Here is a 14,181-nt window from a genome sequence, read left to right on the forward strand (position 1 = left end):
AATCTGCCTACCGAAACTAAGAAAATGTTTGCGGATTTACTTGCGGGAAACGCAGCTGTGCTGGATGAACGGCCAGGGAGATGCACAAAGTATGTACATGATATTCACGTCGAAGGGGATGATCCCGTTGTCAGCAAGCCCTATCCCATAGCCTTCAACCATCGTCAGGAAGTGCGCCGGCAAATACAAGAGATGCTAGATTGGGGTGTGATAAGGAGGTCGCGTTCTGTACATTTAAACCCACTCCTAGTGGTGGAAAAATTTGATAAAAGCCTGAGAATATGTGGAGATTTCCGGCAGCTGAACAGACGTTGCAAATTGGAGAGAATAAGAACACCAAAGCTACAAGACACGTTGCAACTTTTCCATGGGAAGCGCATGTTTTCGAAGATTGATTTACTCGCCGGATTCTGGCAGATTGGGTTAACCGAGCAGAGCATGCCTTACACAGCATTTGGATTTGAAGACAATCTTTATGAATTCACCGTCGTTCCTTTCAGAATTTCGAATGGAGTGCAGGCGTTCACGAATGCAATGGCAGAAGTGCTAGGAGACGAGGTACGAGAGTTTTGATTCTGGTACGTAGATGACGTTCTCTGTTTCTCTAATAACGCTGCAGAACATGTTGAGCACCTGGATATCATTTTTAAGAAGCTACGAGAAGCTGGCATGACCATCAAGTTATCAAAATCCGCTTTTTTCCAGAGTGAGGTGAATTTTTTAGGCCACGTCATTGACAGCGAAGGAGTAAAGCAGGACCCAAGTAGGTTTCAGGCGATCCGGGACTTGAAAGCACCGACAACCCGAAAAGGATTACAACGCCTTTTAGGTATTTTTGCTTGGCACCGGCGGTTTTTGCCGAATTTCAGCGGGGTTGCAGCGCCCCTTTTCGATCTGCTTAAGCAAGGGAAAGCATGGAAATGGAAGGAGGAACATCAAGAAGCCCTCGAGAGTTTGAAACATGCTGTGTGTGAGCAACTTCGGCTTTACCACCCTGATTTCGCTGATACTTTTTACGTCCAGAGCGACGTGTCGATCACGTCGCTTGGGGCGGTGCTCTACCAAGAATAGGAGGGGGAGATACGTATCATACAGTACGCCAGTCGATCCCTGCGAGGGGCGGAACGTAACTACACAGTGAGCGAACTCGAATGCCTGGCAATAGTGTGGGCAGTTGAGACTTTCCACGTGTATCTAGCCGGAGGACATTTTATCGTGAGGACCGATCATCGGAACTTGCAATGGCTACATCGTGCCAAGAATTGGAGCAAGCGTCTCACGCGCTGGAGTCACCAATTGCAGCAGTATTCCTTTGATGTGGAGTACGTTAAAGGCCGTGATAACGTAGTCCCGGATGCATTATCTCGTTACAACGAAGGACAAGGGCTCACCAAGGCGTGTGTGAACCTCATGGAGTTCGATTCTCCGTACCTGACGAGCTTCAGCCACGAACGTTTCTCTGAAATGCAACGAGAAGACCCACTGCTCGGACCATACTTCGATATCCTGGAGAGTCCGAAACCCGCCGACCACAGACGCCGCCGGCACGTGACTGAACACTTCTGCGTAACAAAAGGCATACTTTGCAAGATCGACGTACACAACCCAGAACGCTTGCGAGTTTGTGTACCAACGACAGCAAGGAACAAGATTCTGGAAGAAGCACATGACAAGTCTGGACACTTTGGAGGCAGGAAAATGTTGAGGCACCTTGAACGCTGTTATTTTTGGAAAGGGATGAGGAAAGATGCGAAAAGGTGGGTCCGTGACTGCGTCATATGCATGCAGACAAAACCAAACCGCACAAGAGCGGCGAAGAACCCAACGTCGTTTGTAGCCGAAAGACCACGCGAAGTACTTTTTGTCGATTGTGTTGGACCACTCCCAAGGAGCAACGACGGGATGAAATACTTGTTTACGATCATGGACGGGTGCAGCCGCTATCTCGTAGCGTTTCCAGTTCGAACGATTACAACCAGAGGTCTTCTTCAGAAACTTACCGACTGCTACTTTGTACTTCTGGGGACACCGCGCTGCATTCTCACCGACCGAGGGCCACAGTTCACCAGCAGTGTTTGGAAAGATACCCTTCAAGCTTACGGTGTGAACCCCCTCTGGACGCCGTCATACAGGCCGCAGGCGAACCAGGTGGAGCGGATGCACTGCGAGATGAACCGACTGCTGCGAGTGTTCTGCCAAGGTAACCACCAGGAATGGAGCAAGCATGTCACTTCTGTTGTACTTTTACTCAACAACACGGAGTCCGACACGTTAGGATTTACCCCTGCAGAGCTTCACTTTGGAAGTGTCCAACGAAGAGATGTGATACGTCACTTCGGGTTACAGGAGGATGACCGCGACCCAAAACTCAGTGAGAAAATCTTGATGGCCATAGAGCGTACCAAGAGCGCCAGGAGAAAGGCGAATGAAAAGGCGCCGCGAGCTGGCGCTGAGATCAAGCAAGGAGATCTCGTGTTTGTAAAGAACCATGGCCTGAGCTCACAGGTGGAAGGAAAAATAAAGAAATTATTTTTCATGTACGATGGACCATATTTCTGTAAGGGCAAACCTGCAACGAACATCTTGGATCTTGATGATTGCGTAACAGGAAAACAACTCGCGCCAAAGCACGTGGAGAATTGCAAACGGTGGAACTGCTCTGAAGAGAAACGGGAAGATTGGATGAAAAGGTATCGCGAAATCTGCAATTCGCCATTGGAAACCTAAGACACATTATGAAGAGAAGGTACAATTTGATTTGTTTTGTGTTTATTTATATGTCACTTATTTCTATATTATTAACATCATTGCTATTTTTCATTATGTATTTTTGTATTATGTATTATTGAGCCCTGTTTACTTGTGTATTATTATTGTGAATAATAAAAAAAAAATGTGTGAAATTTTATATACAGGGTGCTCATATAAGTAGTATTTATATACAGGGTGTTTCAAAAAAGTGTTCATATACAGGGTGTTTTTAAAAAAATATGTAACCTTAAAAAATCTCCCCAGCCGAGAGCGATTTTAAAGCCTACAAATTTTTTTGAAGTTAGGGGGGGCGAGATGTGACAATTACTTTTGTTACCAGTCTTTTTGTAGTTTATGTGAGTGTATTTTCGAATTTCGTAAATACTCTTTAACAACTTTCTGTAGCCAGTTGTGCTTTTTGGCTTTTCTTGGATTTTCGGTTCCAGACGGCGAGGGTAGGAAAACAATACCGACTTGTGGAATTTTTGACACTAAGGGTGACTTTTACTTGTCCAGCAATAGAAAGAACGTCCGAGTTGCCGACCGAGGGGGAGTTCTTTCGCAACACGTGTGAGGACTGCTCTGTTTTTTTCTTCACCCCCAAACCTTCCAAGTGGACAACGAGCCTGGAAGAAAGACCACCGTCCAGCATTTTTTCTAAGCTAACGAACTGCGAGGCGGTTGATTTTTGAAGTTTCAAGTTTTCCTTAAATACCCCTGGACTCCAGAGGACCGACACAGTTTAGCGCCATATTCAGACCGAACACCATCTCCGCGTCACTTTGCGCGAGTTACGGAACTTTGCTTTGTTTTAACCTTTCGACCCCGTCGTGTTAATTGTCGTGCGTGATCACAGTGACAGTGCCAGGAATTGAGGCCGTGTTAATTACGTGTTTCACGTGCTCCTGTTGTGTTTTTCCCTTTTTGTAAGGAGGGACATTGAATAACCATGGGCGGTTGAAAACTACGAGAGGGACGGGACCTTCGGGTTTCCGATTACTGCTGCCATGAAGCCAAGAGAAGAAGTCACGACCCTTGCTTAACTATACGACGCCTTAAGTCAAGAGAACCGCACCACGATGCTTGCATAACGGCGTCTGAGATGAAAGCCATGCCGCAGCGACAACTCGCATTGCCAACCCAGATGAGAGACGAAAGTACCACAACGGTGAGACGGATGTTACGCCGAGAAAAGAAGAAGAGATAGAGAAAAGAGAGAGATGAAACGATGTCCGCCCTTAGATGACCCGACGCCCGCCCTTAGACGACCCGACGCCCTGCGTATCCCCGAACGGCCATTAAAGCCACGGTCGGATGCAACGCCCCGAGCAGACAGATGGAAGCGAGGTGCTTTTTCCGCCCATCTTCGTCGCCGTGATGGAAAAAAGGAAGAAAAATTAATGTTACGTCTAAGTCGAAGAGACAGTTTTTGCCCGCCAGGAGGACAGACTGGCATAGCCACGAGTATCGTCGGGACGCCGCAACGAGGACCACGCCGCCATTGAGTCGGTATAGTATCCTCCAGTTATTTCTTTATGTGTGAGAGTGAACATTTGTCCACCTACGTCGCCACTGGTTCATCATAACACAAAGCGAGATGAAATCGAACAATGTTGCCTGCAATTACTAATTATTTTGGCCAATCAAATCCAAAGTACTATAAATCTTCAAAAAATTAAGAACCCATTTCGCTCACCCTTCGAAATTCTATAAATGTAAAAGACCTACTATTTGTTATTGTTTTCCTATTCTCGCGCCGAGTATTTATATAATTAATTATTTGACTTTTACCGTGCTCTTTGATATATATAGGTATTAGAAAACTAGGTACTAAATAATATAGCCAACTTAATCATTTTTTAATATATCCTAGTTTATATTACAGTCGTTTGTATTATCAGCACTCGTGTACTTGTAATCAAGTTAATTTCCTCTTGTCACTCATTTAGTGTATGCTTATTCTTTTTGTATAGTAGTTCCTCAACAAGTATAATGTCAATTATTATTTACTTTTGGTAACTATGACGCCTAGCTAATCGCGTCTCATACGTGACAGTGCTGGCCGCGCGTATTTACATTGAAAGCAAGCCTAAGGGGCTAATAGAAATCTCAAATTCGAAGGTACACGGGAAATAAACCAAAGAGGCGGTTAGATATTTTATCATGTAATGGTATACAGTACTGGCCAAAAGAGTGTCAACTTCATGTTTTTTTCGCATACCTCTTGCCAATGTTATCCGATGAGAATGAACGTCGCATGATATGTTGTTGAGGATGTTTCTGATGTTCAACGCATGTATTTTGGTCGAAGTGTACCATTTTCACCATGATATTAAGGAATTACAAAACCCGCCGAAAAATTACTATTGTACCTATCCATGCTGGTTAATGATTGTAACAATGTGTACCAGACATTGTCCAATATGTGTTCAGCATGACACATTTCTATGTTTTCAGAGTATGGGTACTCGCCTTGGATGCACCAATCTGTCTCCGGACATGCAGAGAGGCATTGCTAACGGACGCGCACGAGGGCGAACACTGCAGGAACTGGCAACACAGTTTGGAATCACTAGAAGTGCAGTATCGGAATTTCTGAGGCGGTGGAAGCAACAGGGAGGTGTTGTTGAAGGATTCCCATATAGGACGACCCAGGATCACGTCGAGACACGTCGACAGGACCATCCTCCGTATCAGCAGAAGCAACCCCAGACTGACGTCAGCCGACATTGCTCGGGAGCTATCATTCCCAACCACCCCGTCGCCATCTGGAAGGACCAACAGACGTCGTCTCCAAGCGGCCGGTCTCAATGGACGTCGGCCTGTCAAGAAACCGCTGATTTCGGCGAAGAATAAGAAGGCCAGACTTGCATGGGTAAAGCTCATCTGGCGTGGACCAGGAACGAATGGAAAGATGTGGTCTGGAGTGATGAATCAAAGTATTGCCTCTTTGGAACAGACGGAATAGTGTGGATTAGACGTCCTGTCGGCCAGAGATCTGATCCCATGTTTCAATTTCCCACAGTCAAGCATGGAGGGGGATCTGTGATGGTGTGGGGGTGCATCACTGTCAATGGCGTCGGCCTACTATGCCGAATCAATGGTATTATAAACAGTTTCCAGTACGAGGACATACTGGAGAACACAATGAGACCATTTGCTCTCCAAACCCTTGGCCGTACCTTCACCCTCCAACAAGATAACGACCCAAAACACACATCCAAAAACATCAGCAACTGGTTCCGCCGCCGTCGCGTTAATGTTCTCGAGTGGCCCAGCCAATCCCTGGATCTCAATCCGATTGAGCACATGTGGAAGGAGTTGGAGCGTTGTCTGGCAGGGAAGAGAGCACAAAATGTTGATGAGAAGGTTGCTCAGTTGGAGGAGGAATGGAAGAAGATACCAGTCTATTTTATCCACAACCTTATCGACTCCATGCTGCGTCATTGCCAAGCCGCATCATCGCCAAAGGCTTTGCCACAAAGTACTAGATGCTGTTTGTTAATTTTGTGTTGATCAACACCAGTTTTGACCTTTCCCGGTGAACTGAAGTGCAATATTTCTTTATGTTCGATGGTGTGTATTTTTTTCTATTTACATAAATTTGTTCTTTTTTTAGACCATTTCACAGTTTGCCGAACCACTCGGTTATCAGTCGAATGTAATTCATTTGAAGATGTTTTGGTGCCAATATTGTGTAATTCTTGCAATAAATACCTCAGTTACAGCAAAAAAACCAAAAGTTGACACTCTTTTGGCCAGTACTGTATTGTGTTCACCCCTGCAGCGTGTGTGTGTGTGTGAGTGCATGATGGAATGAGAGCGAGGGGATATGTACAAGTAATGTGTTATATTATCATTGTTGTGTTTATTTTTGCCGAATATACCTATATATTTGTTATCCTACAGGTGTTCTTGATTCATTTATATGTATGTATAGATGTATATCCTCGTATGGTCGATATTTTTGGTTTTAGTCCTGAGTTTGAAGCTGTATAGCTTGTCTCCATTGACCAGAAGGGTTATAGTTTTTTCTATTATTACAACAATTATTATTATTATTATTGCTATAAATGAATAACAGCACCACTTTATGCACGACGTGGCTTACCGCCGGAGGTGTAAATAACTGACCCGGTGACAAGAACCTGGAATTAAACCGTTAGCTGGTGGTAGGAATCGTGTTTCCTTAACCGGGGACGCGAACCAAGGACCGACGACCGTCCAATCGGGCGGCCGCGGAACCCTGAACCTACGGACCAGCGGTAGAGTTGTTTGGCACCTCGAACTGGGGACTTCGGTCTCCAGGACGAATGGTCAAACCCTTTACAATCTGATTTCTCTGGTCTGAAGATATGTCGGGGGTTGAAATTCATCACAGCCTTTCAGTACAATACAGGGACAGCACTTTACCACGTGAAATTGTGTATAAGTGGATCAAGAGGTTTAAAAATGGCTGGACAAGCATGAAACACGAAGCGTAGGATCCCATCAGCCTCCACCTCTGATGGGAAGATTCAACAAGCTTGAGAGATGATTCTGATGAACCGATGGTCACTCATCATCCAAAGAGATTATTCTGACATCATCAGATGTACTGAAAGTCTGCGATGAATTTCATTTCCTGACACACCTTCAGACCAGAGAAATCTAATCACTGATTGCTGTTATTCCTTGGTGTACATTGCCAGTGGAGCAGCCATGTTTAATCTGTAACAAAAGAAAGAAAAATGGAAACAATTAAGATTAAACCTCGGCCACGTGACCACAAAAGTACAACCTTATAGCACACAAGCGCTGAAGGCAGTGTGGCCAACCTGAGAAAAGTTGTGGCAAAAGTGTAGATAATTTTTGACTTCCCCTCGTACATATTTATGCATGCACTTTCTCAGTCTTAATAAAACATTGCAAGTTTCTTTCAACAATACTGTTCCATCTTTAAGGAATATAACAATCTAGTAGAAAATGGATCTATCCAGGGATCAAGCTTAAAAAACAGATCAGCATCTTAAACACAACCAATGTACACATACAGATGGGGGACAAAATAATACGAACACCTGTGAAATTAGAGAAAATCTTTATTAATATGGGGTTGAACCACCCTGTGACTGAAGTACACTTAGTATGCGACTTGGGATGGATGCATAGAGGTCATGCACAATGTTTAAGGGAATATGGAGCCATTCTTTCTCCAGAGCAGTCTCCAATTCCTAAAGTGTGGCTGGAGGTGGACTTCGAGCATGCAGTTTGGACTCCAAATATCCCCACAAACGTTCTATAATGTTCAAGACAGGAGGCTGTGGGGGCCATTCAAGATGTCCTACTTCATCGTCATGTTCTTTGAACCATGTTTGGACAGACCCAGCAGTGTGGATAGGAGCACTATCGTCTTGAAAAAGCGGCTGCTCCCCAGGAAGTAAAGTCTGGACAAAAGGATGAAGATGATCCCCCAGAATGCTCCGATAGTGATTGGCGTTGATCTTCCCATGCAGAAAAACAAGTGGTCCCACACCCTGCCAAGATATCGCACCCCATAACATAATAGACCCACCTCCATGCTTCACAGTCGGCAAGAGGCAGTCAGGATGAAGCGCATCTCGGGCCATTCTCCACACATAAACGTGCCCGGTGGTCTGAAATAACGTGAATGTTGATTCATCAGACCAGATGATTTGTTGCCACTGCTGTGATGACCAACTTCTGTGAGCTCTACACCATTGGCTTCGCTTGACAGCATTACATAATGTCACCAACTGCTTCGAATTGCCACTCTGCCATGAATATTTGCAGCATGGAGCTCCCTTTTGACAGTTTTGGTTGAAATGGGGTCCTGGAGATGCCTGTTCATTTCAGATGTTATCTCGGATAATGATTGCTTGTGCTTTTGGGCCACTATGGGCTTGAACACCCTCCTTTCCCGAGCAGCAAGCTTTGTCTTTTGTTAACTGTTGTGCTTTGAAGATGCCATCTTACCTTGTGTTGTGTACGCTGTCATAACGGCTGATACTGTGTTCCTTGCACACCCCACAAGGTTTGCAGATTCCATCACCGTGGCTCCAGCTGAACGTGTTCCAACAATCGTGCCTGTTTGGAACTCTAGTCAGGTCTGACATTGCAGCGTCTCTTGAGAGCGTACAATAGAAGAATGCACCACCAATGACTGCTGTTGACAGACTAATACCTTCCCCTTCACAGCCACTAGGTGGCAGACTTCAGTGCCAGGTGCTGCTGCTGTACTGCTGGTGTGAAATGTGGCATACTTTTTCACAGGTGTTCATATTATTTTGTCCCCCATCTGTATATGCTAATACCTGTAATGTGGTTCCTCATAGGAAAAGATACTGCATATTTAGAAAGTCATTAAAAAAAATAACTGTTGATGATTCATCACAGAATTGTAGAAATAAATTAGAGAATTCATGACGGATGCGGTAAACATGGTTTTAGTATTTCACATGTGAAGTTTGGTGTTTCCACGTTGCAAATTTGGTTTTTTCCCCAATTAATTTCGTAGGCCCAGTGCCTTCATTATCTGATTATTCTCAACACAGAAACACCAAACTTCACGTATGAAATACAAAAACTGTGTTTACAGCACCCATCATGAATTCAACACCTTCCATGCGGAAGGAAATGAGGGAATATGCTTGGTTGGTTGATTTGGTGTTTTAAGTCCACATTATGCACAGTAAGGCTAATCGGGACTGGATCTACAGCTTAAAGTGGGATCCAAACCACTTGTGCCTCCACCGGGTATCAAACACGGGACTCCTTGATTACAAGGCAACGACGCTACCACTGCACCATCAGGGAGGCCCGATATGCGGGAATATGCATCCTCAGTTAATGAAGGCAGTGGGCCTTCAAAATCAACAGGAAAGCACCCAAATTCCCAATGCGGAAACAGCAAACTTCAAGAATATTTACAGAAATATTGACCAGTAATATTGTTGGTATGGCATTATTGAGCATTCTGTCCACAACTGCCATATCATAACCAAAAGTAATTTCACACATTCAAGTACCTAAGTGGTTGCTACTGCTCTTGAGAAGCAAATAAAGATGAAAAATGCAATCAAAGAAAATTGTGGTAGAATAATGTACCTCTCTAGGCCAATCGCTACAATCAGGATGGATGGTGATTGATAAAATAGGTAAAAATACAATTGAACAGGTATCTTTACAATACAAAGAATTCAAATTTACAGGGTGACGCAGAAGTTAGATTACGTTGGTGGTATTGTTTGTGTTTATATGTTGGACACCATGGTCTCCAGACCTAGCACACCTGGATTTTTACTTCTGGGGACACATAAAGGCTATTGTGTATACTAAGAAAAATTAAGAGCCTGGATCACCTCAAAGAAATGATAACAGGTGCCATTTTCCTAATCACTCACACCATACTAATGTCATATGCATTAAATTGAAGCATGCACATATTTGTTTTCCTATGTAACCTGACTTTTGCCTCATCCTGTATAATCACTGGTTACATAGTAAGTTGATGAGGCTGGCACAATACTGTTGAATTTCACACAATTTGCTGCAACAATGCTGGCTGAATGAAAGGGTCGAATAATGAACTACTATTTACATACTGAACCTTGTTCAAAATAATGGCATACATGGTTGAAGTCCTGGGTATTCTCCAGGATGCTGGCCAACCGGCTGGCTCTGTATTGCCGGAGACATGGCCATAGACACTGGGAGGCTTCTTGGTGGTTCCAGAGCACTCCCGTATGGTCCCGGGTTAGCATGGAACCGCGGATCTAGCATCATGGTTGGTGGTACTTGGTGCTGTGCTCTGGGTAAAGGTGGCAGAACATGGTGCGGAAGTTGAGATGAAGAGTCCAACCCCTGCAGCGTGTCGATCTTGCTCGACAGAGATCGTGGGATCACACCAGGTACGACGGTATGGCTTGACGAAGGTGTCGACGACGCTTGCGGCACATGCAGCTCCTCAGATTTTGACTGCGAACGTGACATAGACGGTGGCGCCATCTGATGGAAGTCTTGATTGGAATGATGAGGCTCGAAAGAATACACGGAGGGTGGCGGGACCGAGATGTGCCCTTGTGATGTGGTCGGGGGGTGAGACGAGAGCTGGGAGCCTTGCATCATGAGATCTATCTCTTGTTGTTGCGGATCACCTCGTCCACCGATATACATCTGCTCGTACTTTATCTTCCTCGGAGGACGAGGCTTGTACGGGACTTTGGCTGAAGCATTTTCACTGTGATGCCTCTGGAAGTGTTCCTTCAACTTATCCCTCCTGGAGCTTGCATAGTCACACTGCTGGCATTTAAATGGCTTCTCGTTCAAGTGGATGCGCTCGTGTCGCACCAGGTGGCTCTTCTCCAGAAACCCTCTCCCACAAACTGTGCATGTGTGTGGGCGAATACCCATGTGGGTTCGCATGTGAGACCCTAACTGTGACTTCTTGGGCGTTGAATATTTGCAGTGTGGATATGAACACCGGTACACATCTCCTGGCAAAGAGACAAGAATTCACTAAACAAAGTAATTAATAAATATAATAAGGTTATTCACTGCATTCTACGTGACACAATAAACATAGCTTCAAATGAAATGAGGATGATTTCACATTATCAAGTATATATCAAGTTTTGAATTATTTCCTTTAGTTTACGGTTATTACAAGCATAAGAAAACACAGTTGAGTTGGTATATTACAACAATGTAACATTGACAACATCCATTACATAATGGATTATTTTTGTTTAAAAAATTGCTAACCATTGTTATAACTGTATCTTTAGTCAAAATGAAAATAAATGTCTGATGAAGGAAGCATGTGTTCTCCTGAAACGTCACAACGAAAAACTGTTTTCTTATGCTTGTAATAACCGTAAACTACAGGAAAATAATTCTACAATGCAAGCAATGCGTACATACAAGAAAAACTAGGTGTTTTGAAACCAATGAATAATCAAGATCTAGATAATCTGAATATTTACATGGTGGTACAAAATTTGGGGCAAATGTAATAAAACTTCTCCCAACACACAACTCTAAATAAGAACATTTCTTCTAGTTTTTTTGGACTTTTAACCACTGTTATTTAAAAGAGATTTACCAACGTTTCGGATACTACATCTGCCTCCGTCTTCAGGGTAGCATGTCTAAATGGTTGCCTTGGAGGATTATTCTAGGTGGCCTAGGCTCCATCGACATGCAATCCGGGGCGGTCCAGTCCCCGGGGATCAAGGTGGAAACCTAACGGTGCCACACGAAGCCTTGATCGTGACCTTGACGTGGTCATTTTAAGAAGTGGAGCCTGGCCACTGATAATCCTACCTGCAACTTTGTATATACTAGAGGTCCTTGTGACCGACGGATGCGGTAGAGCCTAGGCCACCTAGAATAATCCTCCAAGGCAACCATTTAGACATGCTACCCTGAAGACGGAGGCAGATGCAGCCTCCGAAACGTTGGTAAATCTCTTTTAAATAACAGTGGTTAAAAGTAAAAAAAACAAAACAGAATGAATAAATCACCACTGATTAGCTACAAAAAAGAAAGAACATTTCTTAATTCTCCGGCAAAAATACATGTGTGGTATATGAGGATATGAGGAGATTAGTTCTTATATATGGACACAGATAAAAGGTAAAGGTACCCGGTGTGTGTGCACACATGCCATTAAGGTAGATGGGGTGATGCAGAGGTATAGAGTTCCATATATTCTCGATCTCGGCCACAGTTGGAATGATGTGATCAGCATCATGTCTGGCCACCGTTACACCCCAGGGTTCCCCAGGGCCAATTAAAAAAATCAGAACAAAGGATAACTGTGACAAACAACAATGGTGATCAGTGACAGCGATTGGGTTCCAAATCTGGGGGACAAGGACAGTATATTTTCCCCTTATACATAAGATTTAGCATAGTACGGGAGCAAATGTAGCAAAAAGTGGGGGTCATTTGCCCCCCATCCACCCTGCCTCCCTAATCGCCGTCACTGATGGTGATTTCTGAAATTCGGGGATGACAGACAAAATGTCTTTTCCATGTAAGAGTTTCAACAGTTTGGTTGAGGTCAGACATATTTATATATTTCTCTCACTTGAAGAGTTCTTAATTGTTGAAACACACTGTTTTAAAAATGCAAACTTTTGGCATCTTGGGAAGTATGCGTTACAATTGCAACCATGCTAATTTTAAATTAAATAGTCATCAATGTCTATGAGAAAGAAATGTAAAGATATTTGGCAAAATTGTACATACATTAGAAATTAATATGGAAAATTTACATGCATGATAAATTTTGTTCATTAAACTTAGAATATATTCTAAACATTTAAATACATAAAAACATTTTGTTGAACAAATCAAGTTTTTATAGCATTTCCATAAATATCCATTTCCATACATTTCCAAAAAGCAGACACTTCTCAATACTGGATATTTTTTTTTTGTTCCCACTTGGTGTACATTATAGAGAGGTTCAGCTGTATCATATAATTTTCTATGTGCTAAGTGGAGATGTTAAAACAGCAAGAACGAAAACTTAGGTAAAAAAAACAGGGCTGGTGTGGTAGCTTGATTGGTAGAGCAGGCTCAAATCCTGGTCGAGTCTGCAGTTTGAGCTTAAATTACTACATAATACATGTCCTATGAATGTCAAATTATAATTCAAATAGGAAGTACAGTGAAACCCTGATTTTCGATTTTATATTTTCCTGCATTTTAATGTTTTTCAGCTTCGTCCCCTGAAAAACTTAAAATCGAGGTTCCACTGTAATAATAAATAACGAAGTGAGACCTACAGCATAATTTTACACACATTTGTACCTATCTATCCTTTCTTGTTTTTGGACTAATACACTTGAGCATTAAACAGTTAGTAAATTTCCAAAATCTTAAACTGAAAATATAATAGGGATGGGCCGATATGAAATTTTGGCCGATACCGAATACAGTACCGATATAAAATTTACCGATACCGATAACCGATCCGATATAAAATTAGAAATGGTCCTTGAAGACCCTGAAATTTTCATTGATCTCCATAATAAATATGTGTTTCAAGCTGATTGCAATGAAAAAGAAGTTGAATATTTAGACATTTACTTTTTCAGAAAGTAGGGCATGGAGATTACCCATAAAAATTACAACAAAATGGCAGAATTTTGCACTAAATTATAAGATATTTATCGAGATATCGGATCGGTAAAATAATCTGTAATTTTACCGATACACCGATATGCCTATATCGGCCGATACCGATAGAGAACCAATTAATCAGTCCCATCACTAAAATATAATCAATACTTTACAAAAATGACTCCAATCTTTCTGCAATATCCTCTACTTAACACATTCTAAGTCTTCGTATAGTGTTTACTTTCCTCCTAGTTTACGATGATTTTATGATATTAAATAAATATGGTGCAAGGAACA

General features: G+C 42.9%; 1 protein-coding gene across 2 annotated transcripts in view; it reads right to left on the minus strand.

Moving 5' to 3' along the window:
* Positions 1-6,840: 6,840 nt before the first annotated feature.
* The window catches only part of LOC145979439 (uncharacterized), a 28,761-nt gene continuing 21,420 nt past the window's right edge, over positions 6,841-14,181 (minus strand). The window contains exon 9 of one of the 2 annotated variants that reach the window (XM_083112340.1): positions 6,841-11,243. In XM_083112340.1, coding sequence (XP_082968466.1) covers positions 10,366-11,243 — 878 coding nt within the window. In that variant the 3' untranslated portion in view covers positions 6,841-10,365. Of the gene's footprint in view, positions 11,247-14,181 lie in introns of both variants that reach the window. The other variant, XM_083112339.1, reaches the window with a different exon arrangement.

The sequence above is a fragment of the Lepisma saccharinum genome, chromosome 26, assembly GCF_977018435.1.
Source record: "Lepisma saccharinum chromosome 26, izLepSacc3.1, whole genome shotgun sequence".
In the NCBI taxonomy this organism is placed as follows: domain Eukaryota; kingdom Metazoa; phylum Arthropoda; class Insecta; order Zygentoma; family Lepismatidae; genus Lepisma; species Lepisma saccharinum.